The sequence below is a fragment of the Natrix helvetica genome, assembly GCF_964273705.1.
Source record: "Natrix helvetica genome assembly, chromosome: 5".
Taxonomy (NCBI): domain Eukaryota; kingdom Metazoa; phylum Chordata; class Lepidosauria; order Squamata; family Natricidae; genus Natrix; species Natrix helvetica.
This window is the reverse complement of record NC_138551.1, coordinates 3,510,849-3,524,603: the sequence shown is the minus strand read 5'-3', so window position 1 is coordinate 3,524,603 and position 13,755 is coordinate 3,510,849. Positions and strand designations below refer to the sequence as shown.

The window sequence follows — 13,755 nt, the reverse complement described above, 5'->3', positions numbered from 1 at the left end:
ACAGGTAGTCCTCGACGTACAACCACAATAGAGCCCCAAATGTTTTGTTGCTAAGCGAGACATGTGCTAAGTGAACGGTGGCCCATTTTACGACCTTCCTTGCCACGGTTGTTAAGTGAATTTCCACGGTTGTTAAGTTACCAACATGGTTATTAAGTGAATCCAGCTGCCGGATTTTTCCTTGTCGGAAGGTTGCAAAAGGGGATCACGGGGACCCCGGGGGCACTGCGACTGTCATAAGTACGAGTCAGTTGCCAAGCGTCCAAATCTTAATCCCATGACCATAGGGATGCTGCAACAGTCATTAAGTGTGAAAAAATGGTCCCGAGTCACTTTTCCCAGTGCTGCTTTAACTTCAGTCACTAAATGAACCGTTGTAAGTCGAGGACTGCCTGTATTGGTTTAGATCTCAATCCGAACAGCCCAAGAAACAGAAAAGCCACATTAGGGATCCGTGTTTTTCCATCTTGGACACTTCATGAGGAGTGGGCTTCAACTCCCAGAATTCCCCAGGCAGCCATTGCCAGGATGAAAAAACCCAGATATAAACAGATTACAGAGAGCTAAACGCTATTTCCAATGGGATGCAGCTGGAATATATATATATTTTGGGGGTGGGGGGGAAACCACACAGGAAAATCCTCCAGCTTTGAAATAAAACACGGGGTGCTCTGCAGCAGGGGTCCCCAATCTTGGCAACTTTAACCCTTGTCGGACTTCAACTCCCAGAATTCCCCAGCTGGGGAATTCTGGGAGTTGAAGTCCGCCAAGGCTTAAAGTTGCCAAGATTGGAGATTCCTGCTCTACAGCCTCGTGGGCAGGTAGACCTTGAGTCCTGATCACAATTGAGCCCAGAATTACGGTCGTACGTTGTCGCCGTCCTTAAGGAAGGCACCCAGGCAGTTGTTATGCAGCGCGCGGGGCGTCTCTGGGGCGTGTGTGGGGCGGGTTGCCGAACGGTCGTAAACTGAGGACCAGCTGCATTTCTTCGAGATACCTATCAGGTAAATTAAAAGGCTGACTTGGAGATGCTGGCATACAGCTGGGCCCGGAGACCAGGGCTTCTCCCCGGAGGCACCGCTCAAGAGCTGGCCGAGAGTTTGCCGAGCTTTTTCTCTTTGGAGAAATATTTCCCTACCTGAGTCATTAGCCAAATTGGGGATTGGGGATGGGGAGGTGGGAGATAGCCAAGGAAGAAGTCTCTGTAAATTGTGTGAAGTTTTTTTTAAAGGAAGGCCAACTTTGAGGAGCTTCCTCTTTATAACCTCCCCGGGGAGACGCCTTGCGCCAGCTCTAAAACATCTGCTGTTATTTCAAAGTTGGGGCGTCCGGAGACACGACGGGACGTTTCAATCTCTTTTAGGAGACAGTTGCCAAGAGCAGCCAAGGAGTCCCGGAAAACCCCTTTGATTTATTTATTTTTAAAAGGTGTTTTTTATTCTGAGCCCTTGGGAGAAAAACCTGTAGCTGCTCAAACCTCAATATATATATAGAAACCTGGATGGTACCCCAAGGAAGATGGCCAAGCATCTTCACCCAGGGGTGGCCTTCTAACGGTTTGGATCGGTTCGCGCGAACCAATGATCAACTGGGAGCAAACCGTTCTCTCCGAAGATCAGCTGCGAGCGAACCAGTTCTCTCTGATGATCAGCTGGAAGAGAACCGGTTCACTCCGACGGTCAGCTGGAAGAGGACCGGTTCATTTCGATGATCAGCTGGGAGCGAAACGGTTTGCTCAGACGATCAGCTGTGCCCGCCTGCGCGCTTGACTGATTATATTTTCTCAGCTGATTTGTGTGACAGAGCGGATTGCCACGCCTCAGCTGTGTTACCCCCCAGCAGTAATGCGGAAGGTAGGTTTTGCTAAAACTGCACACGCAGCGATCACCGAGTCGGTTGTTAAGCCAGCAGGATCCAACCACTGTCTTCACCTCCTAACAAATCAGCTGCCTTACACACACACACACACACACACACACACCCTGGACAGCTAAAATTTCCCTTATCATCTCTACCCTGTGTTCCAGGACCTGAAACTTCCCATTTTACAAAAATATCTAGTCGTGTAATTAAAATAAATCCATGCGTTCCCGTTTTCTTTCCGTTCCGTAAAGCATTCCAGTGTAACACAGCAAGGGTTTGTTTTTTAAAACTATTACAAAGGTTTAAGATCAGGGGTCAGCAACCTGCGGCCTGCCGGCCAAATCCGGCTCCACAAGGCTAAATATGGATGGCTGGAGACAGATGGTCAGCCCTGAAGCTCTTAAGAGGGGCCGGGGAAGAGGCTGGGGTCTCCTAGACAGTGGTGGCCTACTGGCAGGCCAGTGCCATCCCCGCAGCTGTTGTGTCCCTCGGTTTGCACCCCTGCAAGAGGCAGAGAAGGGGCAGGACTGGGGGGGGGGCTTTGGGATGAAACGGTTGCCGACCCCTTGCTCTCGTTCGCGGGTGGATTTGAACCCGCGCCATCTCCTGCAAAGCGCAAAGCCTGCGCCACCCATTCGGAGGAGCAGGCGTAGGTGAGCGGCAAAGGTTGTGCGTGTTTGTTGTGTTGTGTTTTGCTTTCGTTTGTCTCAGAGGAAAAAGACCCAGCGGTAGAACACACAGACCAGAAGCATCAGGGTGCAGTAAAAGGCAGCAAAAGCACAGAGTTGAGTGGAAAGTAGCACCAGGTTAGGCTCTTCGGAGTCTGTGCCCAGAGAGAGGAGGGATTCCACAGTCCTCTGAATGCTGAGGTTTAGCTGGAGAATGTCAGAAGGGGAACACAGGCTGTCCTGTCGGGAAGGGGCAGCAGGAAGGGAAAACAGACAGAAAAAAAATTAGTAGCAGCTCGGTCAGGAGGCCGGCCGGACTCTGCGAAGCTGCCCAAGGTAAGCCCTTCGCCAGGTTGCAACGCTTCCGTTTTTTAAATCACTGTACTGGTAGTCCTTGACTTACGACCATAACTGAGAGTTGTGGCCTGCCGGCCCCTCCAGCAGCCAGATCAGATGAGGAGGCGTGGGAGTGAGGGTCAGCATCAGGGCAACCTGGGAACTCCGAGGGGGAAGAGGGAATGGAGCTGGCAGAGAGAAAGGGATGGATGGAGGCAGAGCCTGGGGCGTCCGTCAGCCCTCAGATGGAGAGTCAACAGCCCCCAAGTCTGGGGGTGGGTGATGAGGAAGAGGAGGAACAGCTGGGTCCAGTGCCTGATGCACAGAAGGCAGAGGAGAGCAGTGGAAATCTATGGGCCTAATGCGCAGAAGGCAGAGGAGAGGAGAGCTGTGGAAATCTATGGGCCGGTCCTTGGGAAGGAAGAGCCACTGCTGCTAGCCAAACCCCACCCTAACTCTGGGGATAAAAGGCAGGGGTGGTGGAGATGAATAGATGGGACAGAAAACTATTTATCTTCCGAATGGACGGACTTCTTAGCCTGCGGTGAGAGAGAAACTTTTTGCCGGGGCAGCCAGAGCTCCTAATTAAAGGAACAATGAACTTCAGAGGGTTTGCCATGTTTGGGGAGCTGGGTCAGAACACTGAGTCAAAACTTCCACCGCTAAGCAAGACAGCTGTTAAGTGAGTTTTGCCCTGTTTTGCAATCTCTCTTTCCCACCGTTGTTAAGTGAAGCTCTGCCGTGGTGAAGCGAGTGACACGGACGCCCCCACAGTTCCGAAGAAGCTTCTTGGATGAGAAGCAAAACGTCTTCGAGGAAAAACAAGGAAAAGTCCAGCTGCCTTTTGGGGGGGAAGAAAAAAAGCACCTTTGGGACAAACCGTGACCTGGATGACGGAGAAACTCCACAGACTTTTAGTAACACGGTTGTTAAGTGGATCTGGCTTCCGCCACTGACTCTGCAGGTCAGAGGGAGGCAAAAGGGGATCAAGGGACCCCCAAAACTCCACTAGTCAATGGTGAAAGGCAGCTTTACGTCACATTTTGAAACAGCTCATCTCCGTCCCAGGACTCTGGAGGATGTACAAATAAGTCGTTCAAAGCATGTTGTAACCGTGTACAGGTAAGTCCTCAGCTTACAACCATCTGTTTAGCGACTGGAACTCCTGATTTCTTCTGGTGCTTGACAAAAATGGGGCAAAGCTCACTTAACAACTGTCTTGCTTAGCAATGGGAATTTTGGGCTCCCTTGTGGTCGTAACTCAAGGACTAGCTGTTTCTTGCTCAAAGCAATTCGGAGCAAGATTTCAGCTCTAAAAACCTTTAACAGGACCTTATCTCAATCTCTCTGGAGATTTTCCATCATCCAGGTCACGGTGGTCCCCAAAGGGGCTTTTTGTTTTTTCAAGAGGCAACTGGACTTTCTGTTTTTTTCTTTTGAAGACGTTTCGCTTCTCCTCCAAGAAGCTTCTTCAGCTCCGACTGGATGGTGGGGAAGGGAAGGATGGATACTCCTTGCAGACAGCTGGTCATTTGCATCCTTTGAGAGGGTCCTTGAGGCCACTTGGAGGTTTGTCTGTGTCCTCAGGATCACCTGAGTGGTGCAAATGGGGGTGGAGCCTTAGTGACACCACCTGTTTCCAGTCTACAACACGGTCCTCTAAGCAGCTCCGAGAAGGCTCCACCCCCATTTGCACCTCAAGGACACAGATCAATCTCCAAGTGGCCTCAGTGACTCTCTAAAAAGGATGCAAATGACCAGCTGTTTGCAAGGAGCATCAATCCTTCCCTTCCCCACCATCCAGTCAGAGCTGAAGAAGCTCCTTGGATGAGAAGCGAAACGTCTTCCAAGAAAAACCAGAAAGTCCAGTTGCCTCTTGAAAAAACAAAAGCCCAGGACGATTTTGTCCCAGGTCCTTCCAGAATTGTGGCGATGCCGAGGGACAAGCCAATTGCAACAGGTTCACCCATGTGGAGTTCGTGGCTTCCCGGGGTTCACCCCAACCCGACTGCAACGGGAAGAAATCCTAGTTGGGCAGCTTCCGACAGGGTCTTCTGAATTGCTCCCAGCAACCCCTCCTCCCTTTGTCCAAGCGCTGACACTGGTTGGAGGAATTCAGAAGACCAGAAAACAGAGAGGGTTAGTTTTCCGTGCGCTGGAAATTTTGGACTTGGGCACATCCCTCCATTCACAAGGACCGTAAGATGCGAGACAAAGACATTAACCAGGTTAAAAACAGGATTATCAGGCTGGCGAGATGCAACCGTTATCTAATTTCACTCGGTTATTTGCCCGTCCATTCAGGAGACGGCACTGACGTTGGATGTGAAACACAGTCTGCCCTCCCTTAACTCTGTTGCTCGTCAGGTGTGTTTGCATTACAACTCCCATCACTTCTCGCCAGCATGGCCAAATGCCCTCTTGGCTTAGGACAATGGGAACAGTAGTCTAAGACATCCTCCCAAATAATTTAGCTGCAGCTGAAGAGGACCGGAGCGTTTTCTGTTTTGTTTTGCTTCCTTCCTTTCGTACCTGTCTTTTAAAGCCTGGTTGTACCATTTTGGGGGTGCATTCCATTCTGAATTAGTGCCATGAACCATGGATTCTTGGAAGGCGAGCTAAAACATCCCAAAGAGGTTTTAAAGACAGCAAACCCCCACCCCCTTCTAGCCCTGATAATGTTGCCTAGTTGGGTCATGAAATATCTGCAAGAAAACCACCAAGGACCTCACAATCATCCTCCTCCTCCTCTCTACAAACCCCACTTCTTTCTAGCACTGATGAGGTTACCTAGTTGGGTCATGAGACGTCTGTGTGAAAATAACTAATCTCAGAGAGCACCAAGGACCTCAGTCCTCCTCCTGCTTTGCTCCTCCTCCCCACCACCTTCTAGCACTGATGATGTTACTTAGTTGGGTCGTGAAACGTCTGAAAGAAAACACCCCACTTCAGAAAGCATCCAGGAGCTCACAATTCTCAACCCTCTTCTCTTCCTCCCCCACTTTGCAACCCCCCACCCCTTCCCATTTAGTCCTGATGATGTTACCTAGTTGGGTAATGTACTGCCCGCATGAAAGCAATCAAGCTCGGAAAGCACCAGGGATCCCACGGTTATCTAAAAAGTTGGCCCTATGAAATCTGTCCACACAGTAAGAAGAAAAATTGGAAGGCTTCCGCTCATACCTGAGGCACCCCTATTTTTCGACAGGCTTCCAGGAAATTTTCCACATTCCGTCGACACTTGGCCATGGTTAATTTAGGCTGCAGAAGGGAGAAAGAAGGAACAGGGCATTCACCAGGAGCAGTGTTCTCAAGTCTCTGGTAGTGATGGCAGACCTACAACACGTGTGTCAAAGATGACAAGCCATACGGTGTGAGATGACACCAGGATTGTCCGGCATTGACCACACTTAAGGCAAGAATGGGACACACTGTTTTGCAACTTCCAAAAATAGATTTCTTTTACTTGCATTTCATAATTATTTAGAAAAGAATAGAATAGAATAGAAAAGAACACAACAGAGTTCGACCTTGGAGGCCTTCTAGTCCAATCCTGTGCCCAGGGAGGAAACCCTATACCGTTTCAGACAAATGGCTATCCAACATCTTCTTAAAGACTTCCAATGTTGGGGCATTCACAACTTCTGGAGGCAACTTCTGTTCCACTGATTCATTGTTCTCGCTGTCAGGAAGTTTCTCCTTCTTTCTAGGTTGCTTCTCTCCTTGATTAGTTTCTACCCATTGCTTCTTGTTCTGCCCTTGGGTGCCTTGGAGAATAGTTTGACCCCCTCTTCTTTGGGGAAACCCCTGAGATATTGGAACAATGCTATCATGTCTCCCCTGGTCCTTCTTTCTCTTAAGCTAAACATATCCAGTTCCTGCAACTGTTCTTCATATGTTTTAGTCTCCAGTCCCCTAATCCTCTTTCTTGCTCTTCTCTGCACTCTTTCTAGAGTCTCCACATCTTTTCTACATCGTGGTGACCAAAACTGAATGCAGTATTCCAAGTGTATAAATCTTATAAAGTGGTATTAACCCTTCACGTGATCTTGATTCTCTCCCTCTGTTGATGCAGCCTAGAACTGTGTTGGCTTTTTTTGGCAGCTGCTGCACACGGCTGGTGCTGATTTGACGTTGCTTTATACATATTCATTTATTACAAAAATACAATTATGAATATGTGGAGCCGAGTAAAATTCCAAAGAAAGAGGAAGAAGAGACAATTTCCCACAGAGACCCAACTGTATCCGACCACCCCTGATACTTACAACGGCAGGCGAGGGCACGTGAATGCTAGGGACAGAACGAGGGCGCACATGGTTGGCTAAATGGCAAAGCACCACGCCGTCCGTTAAGGCTGCGCTGAGATCGCTCGGCAAAGACACTTTTAACCGGGATTCAATGTTCTGGGAAAAAGAGGGCAGAATGATTGTTAAGACAAAAGAAAGTTAAATACAGATAGTCCCAAATTTACACTTCATTTAGTGACCGTTCAAAGTTACAACGGCACTGAAAAAATGGACTTATGACCATTTTTCACACTTAACGACGTTTGTAGCATCCCCATGATCCTGCAATCAAAATTCAGATACTTGGTCACTGGTTCATACATACGATATTTTGCTGCGTCCCAAGCTCATGTAATTTACCCTTTGGCAATCTTTTGGCAAGCAAAGTCAATGAGGAATCCAGATTCACTTAACAACTGGGTTGCCAACTTATCAAAAGCAGTGATTCGCTTAACAACTGTGACAAGCTGTTACTACAACCATAAAAACGGGGGTGGGGGGGTGGGGAAGGTTACGAGAAAGGAGGAGGAAAAGAAAAATGATTAAACGTGGAATTCTTGGGAACCCAAGAGAAAATGGATAAAAGAGGAAGAAAGGGGGAAAAAAGAGTTGCATTAGTAGATTAAAGGGAATAGTAGTATGATTGGAATTGTTATGCAACTAATTAAAAAATAAAGAAATTATAGTATATTGTTAATTGTAGAAAAAAATGGAAAGAAATGCTTTCTCTGTTAAAACTTAATTAGAGGATAGATATTGTTTATAGTAAAATAGACCAATAGAGAAATATAAAATGATAATTTGGTGCAATTTTTGAAGGGGCAATTGAAGATATCGTTTATGTACTAAGAAATAAATGAGTATTAAAAAATGGAAAACGATGGAAGAAAATAATTTGGCTAAAAGTGAAAACAAAGCTATGATGCAAAATGGATTAGGTAAAGGAGAGGACGTCAAAGGGAAGATCCAGTCAACCCTTGGGTTCTATAATATGTGCAAATTTATATTAAAAAATAAAAAACTTTGAATTGAAAAAAAAACTGTGACAAGAAAGGTCATGAAATGGAACAAAATTCACTTAACAAATGTCCCCCTGAACGACAGGAATTTGGGGCTCAATTCTGGTCGTACGCTGAGGACTACCTGTGGTTTACAGATAGCCTTCGACTTACAACAATTCATTTAGTGACTGTTCAAAGTGAAAACAGTGCTGAAAAAAGTGGTTTATGGCCGTTGTGTGTGAAACGCAGGAACAGGTACAGCATCCCCATGGTCACCTGCTCAAAATTTGGGTGTTTGGCCACTGACTCATATTTGTGATGGCTGCACAGTGTCCAAGGGTCATGTGATCCCCTTTTGCCACGCCAAGAAAAGGGGGGGGGGCGGGAGCCAGATCCAGTTAAGAACCGTGTTATTAACTTATCAACTGGGGTGACTCATTTAACAACTGTGGCAAGAAAGGTCGAAACAATAGAAGCCAACACTCCAGAAGACAAAGACTCAAGATACAGAAGGCTCTTGACAAACTTGAACATTGGGCACTATCTAATAAAATGAAATTCAATGGTGAAAAGAGTAAGGTTCTACATTTAGGCAACAAAAACGGAATGCACAGGTACAGTATAGGTGGTACCGTGCTCAATAGTAGTAACTGGGAGAGGGATCTTGGAGTTCTAGTGGACAACCATTTAAATATGAGCCAGCAGTGTGCAGCAGCTGCCAAACAAGCCAACACAGTTCTAGGTTGCATCAACAGAGGGAGAGAATCAAGATCCCGTGAAGGGTTAATACCACTTTATAATGCCTTGGTAAGGCCACACTTGGAATACGGCATTCAGTTTTGGTCGCCACGATGTAGAAAAGATGTGGAGACTCTGGAAAGAGCGCAGAGAAGAGCAAGAAAGAGGATTAGGGGACTGGAGAGTAAAACGTGAGGAATAATTGCAGGAACTGGGTATGTCTAGTTTAATGAAAAGAAGGACTAGGGAGACAGGATAGCAGTCTTCCAATATCTCAGGGGTTGCCACAAAGAAGAGGGAGTCAAGCTATTCTCCAAGGCACCTGTGGACAGAACAAGAAGCAATGGGTGGAAACTAATCAAGGAGAGAAACAACTTAGAACTGAGGAGAAAATGTCTTGACAGTCAGAACAATGAATCAGTGGAACAGAAGTTGCCTCCAGAAGTTGTGAATGCCCCAACACTGGAAGTTTTTAAGAAGTTGTTGGATAGCCATTTGTCTGAAACAGTATAGGATTTCCTGCCTAGACAGGGGGTTGGACTAGAAGACCTCCAAGGTCCCTTCCAACTCTGCTATTGTATTGTATTAATAGTGACATTTTTATACAGTACGAACTATCAACATTCATTTGAGAAACACTGGTTTGGACTGATGGGCAGAGACACGCAGGGTCTCACTCCTATGTCCCAGTTAGGTTTGGATATCAGAGTCAACCATAAACCAAGCCCAACTAATTGTTCTGGCCCACCAGGGGCCAGTGGAGTTGGCAGGAGCTTCGGACAGTGAGGAGGTTGGGGAGGAACATGGGCCAATCCTGGAGTCTGTGGAAGGCTCGGATGAGGGCTCTGTGTCGGAGGCAGAGAGGGGGCCAGCGCCGACTGACAGTTCTCAGCTGCCTTCAGAGCTAGGCAGCAGTGAGGCAGAGGAACAGCTGGAGCCTGTTCCCAGTGTGCGCATGTGCAGAGTTGCCAGAAGAAAAGAACAGCTCAGAAATCAGGTTCGACTTGGGAGTAAAGCCATAGGTGGACGGTGAATGGCCCCTCCCATGGGAAATAAAAGAGGGGCGAAAGGGGAGTGGGCTTTTGCAGGAAACAATTCGTTCGTTCGTTCGTTTCAGGAGTGTGAAGATCTGTCCGTGAATCTCAGAGACTCTGTGCCCAGTCTTTCCTTGCACATCACTGCTAGTTAGGAAAACATTTACATGGCAGCTTTCCAAGCTAGATAAGGTCTGTGGTCACAAATTCACCTTTGAATGACTGTTTGCCAGGCCTTTACTGAAAGTGAATGAGAGGAATTCACACTCGTTTAATAAAAGGGGTTTTGTCGGGACTTTGTGCTTTTGGGGGAAGCCTAGGTCAGAAGACAAATGTTGTGTTACAACAAAATAACCGCCTCTTCAATTACGTACTTTCCGCAGTTGCTCTATCACCAAAACGTCTTCTTCCAGCAAGGTGGAATTATGGTTATCGCTGACGTCGTCTGTGCAATTAACCGCGGCTGATGAAGAAGCAGGCAGCGACGTCACAGCTGGAAAAGGCAAAATTGTCACCAAGAACGCTCGATATCACCGCCATCACCATCCTCATCACAGGGCAGGTAGATTAATGATACGCTGTAGGGTCAGGTCCATTGAAGGAGCTTCACAAATCTTCGCTACTGATCTAAATCGGCGTTTTGCAACCTTGGTAATCTTAAACTATGTGGCCTTCCACTCCCCGAATTCCCCAGCCAGCATGGGAATATTTACAACTCCGAGGATATTTACAACTCAGCCTAGGCAACTCAGCCCACTTCACAGCCTCCCTGTTAAATGTTTGGTGTTCGTTTAATCTGCCCTTTTCTTAATCGTCCAATCCATAATCAATTCATTCAAAAATATTTATCTTTAAAAAGGGCGTTGGTACTTACCTGAGACGCCTCTTCTCCTAGGGTGGAGGCAGCATCCAGACTGGGTTAACCTTCATCCAATCATATTGAGGACTGGGTCTTGTAACAAATTTCAAACTCCGCCCCTTGCTGCTAGGTAGACCCAGCTTTTGACGAAGAAATGTAATAGACCCAGTGCGTTATCGCCTTTAAATAGCACATACCTGTACCCTTTCCACCATGACTTGCCGACTCCATAGGGCACATCCATTCCTTGACAGAACCAACACGACATTTTTTTTTTTTTATTCAACATGTAACAACCAGAACAACATGGAATAACCAGAAAGAAACCATGACACGTATTAAAAAGTAAAGAACCACACATTCCTACCAGGGAGGGGCTGGATGCTGCCTCCACCCTCAGGTAAGTACCAACGCCCTTTCTCCCTAGTGGTGGAGGCAGCATCCAGACTGGGACGTACCAAAGCCTAGGTGTCCCAGGGTGGGTCTAGGACTGTGATAAGGAAGCATCAGCCCCGACCACCCATTGCAGCACCCTGCGACCAAATGCCGCCTCCGCTGATGCAAACGAATCCATTTTGTAATGTTTAATAAATGCATTGGGTGTAGCCCAAGTGGCTGCTCTGCAGATTTCCTGCAGGGACGCCTGAGCCGCCCATGCAGCTGATGTTGAAGCGCTTCTGGTAGAATGCGCTGTGACCCTGGCAGGCGCTGGAAGAGATTGAGACTGGTAGGCCGTTGAGATGCAGGCCTTTAACCACCTGCCTATGGTAGGGGCCGAGACCTTGTTGCCCAGCGAAGTGGGCTGAAATGAGACAAACAGAGCATCGGATTTCCGAGTTGCAGCTGTACGTTGTAAGTAGATCTCGAGGGCCCTCCTGACGTCCAAAGTGTGCCACTTGTGTTCCAGAGGGTGGGTCGGATGGGGACAGAAGTCGGGGAGAACAACCTCCTGAGTCCTATGGAAGCAGGAGCACACCTTTGGGACGAAGGAGGGGTCCAGGCGCAAGACCACCCGGTCTGTATGGAAAACGCCCAGTTCTTTCCTGGACGAAAGAGCCTGCAACTCCGAAATGCGACGAGCTGAAGTTATGGCCACCAGAAAGGATACCTTTAGAGATAGAAACCTGAGTGACACCTCCTGCAGGGGTTCAAAGGGAGCCTTGGTCAAGGCTTCAAGGACCTTGGTCAAATCCCAGGAAGGGTATCTATGGACTGCAGGGGGCTTAAGATTGGATGCCCCCCTGAGGAAACTACGTACCATGGGCAGCTGAGCCAGGGAAGGGGACCCCTTGCAAGCGAAAACTGATGAAATGGCTGCCACTTGTCTTCGGATGGTGTTTGGTGCCAGCCCCTTATCCAACCCTTCCTGTAGGAACTCTAATAGCTGTAGTATCGTGACCTTGATTGGGTCCAAGGCCTTACCCGCACACCAAGAACAGAAAATTCTCCAGGTAGCATTGTATATTCTATCTGTGGACGGGCGCCTGGCGGCCTGAATAGTTGCAATAACCTTGGGAGAGAAACTGTCACCCCTCAGGATGCCCCGCTCAAACGCCAGGCGGTCAACTGAAACCACTGCGGGTCTGGATGTTCCAGTGACCCCTGACGGAGCGATATCCTGTCCCGAGGTATTCTCCAGGGCCTGTCCACTGAAAGAGTTCGCAGATCGGCGAACCAAGTCCTGCGAGGCCAGTATGGAGCTACCAACACCACCTCGGCCTTCTCCCTCAGGACCTTCTGAATGACCCTGGGCAAAAGGGGTAGAGGCGGGAAGGCATATAGGAGGCCCGTAGGCCATGAGCACCTCAGGGCATCCACCCCCTCTGACCGATACGCCGGGTACCGGGAGAAAAACCTGGGAAGGTGGCTGTTCTGTGGGGTGGCAAAGAGGTCTATCACAGGCACGCCAAACCTGTCCACAATGTCCTGGAAAATTGAGGGGTGGAGTTGCCACTCGGCATTGTCCAGAGTCTCGCGACTGAGCCAGTCTGCCTGTACATTGTCCACCCCAGAGATGTGTTCCGCGGTGAGGGACAACAAGTGTTCTTCCGCCCAAAGGCCCAGTCTCATGGCTTCGTCCATGAGGACTCGAGATTTGGTGCCCCCCTGACGGTTTATGTGAGCCTTTGCTGATACGTTGTCCGTGAGCACCAACACATGTTTTCCCGTCACCCCTGGGAGGAACTGACGGAGTGCCAGATGGACCGCCCTCAACTCTAGCCAGTTGATATTGTGTGTTCTGGCTTCCTGGTCCCACTGGCCCTGCGCTACCTGCGTTTGGAAGGTCGCACCCCAGCCGAAGAGGCTGGCATCCGTGGTAACAGTTAGGAAGTCCTGATCCTTGAAAAGAAGACCTTTTGAAAGTGCTGGAGACGTCCACCAACCGAGCGAACGCTTGACCTCCGCCGGGACCAGGACCTTGGCCAGGGAGCAGCTCACGAGTTTCCTCTGAAACGGCAAGAGGAACCATTGTAGGCGTCGTGAGTGTAACCGAGCCCACGGGACAATTCCAATGGCTGACACCATGGTACCCAACAATTTAGATAGAGAAGCCAAGGAGCACCTGTGTGCTATGGCCGCCTGGCCTGCTAAGGCTCTAATATTGTCCTGCCTCTCACGAGACAAGTACACCTGGCATACCTCTGTATCAATCAACGCTCCCAAGTGCACCAACCTGGTGGACGGATGTAGATTACTCTTGGGTACATTGATGGAAAAACCGTGTTCCTGAAGTGCCTGCATAGTGGACGCAAGGTCCCTTCGTGCCTGACGTGGGGATGAAGACTGGATAAGTATATCATCCAGGTAGGCCTGGAGGCGAATAGGAACTTCCCTGAGAGCCGCAATCAAGGCAGCCAGGATCTTTGTAAAGACCCGAGGAGCTGAGGATAGACCAAAGGGGAGGGCAGTGTATTGAAAATGATGACCTGAATACTCAAAACGAAGGAACTGCCTATGCTGTGGTAA

The 13,755-nt window shown here is 48.6% G+C and overlaps 1 protein-coding gene across 4 annotated transcripts in view; it reads right to left on the bottom strand.

The window, feature by feature from the left end:
* LRCH3 (leucine rich repeats and calponin homology domain containing 3) overlaps positions 1-13,755 on the bottom strand; it is a 123,287-nt gene that overhangs the window by 6,096 nt on the left and 103,436 nt on the right. The window contains exons 17-20 of one of the 4 annotated variants that reach the window (XM_081956044.1): positions 10,304-10,422; positions 7,136-7,273; positions 6,051-6,128; positions 1,968-2,771 (exon numbers count right to left, since the gene is read on the bottom strand). In XM_081956044.1, the coding sequence (XP_081812170.1) occupies positions 2,571-2,771; positions 6,051-6,128; positions 7,136-7,273; positions 10,304-10,422 (536 nt within the window). In that variant the 3' untranslated portion in view covers positions 1,968-2,570. Of the gene's footprint in view, positions 1-1,967; positions 2,772-6,050; positions 6,129-7,135; positions 7,274-10,303; positions 10,423-13,755 lie in introns of those variants that run through there. The other 3 variants (XM_081956041.1, XM_081956042.1, XM_081956043.1) reach the window with 3 other exon arrangements.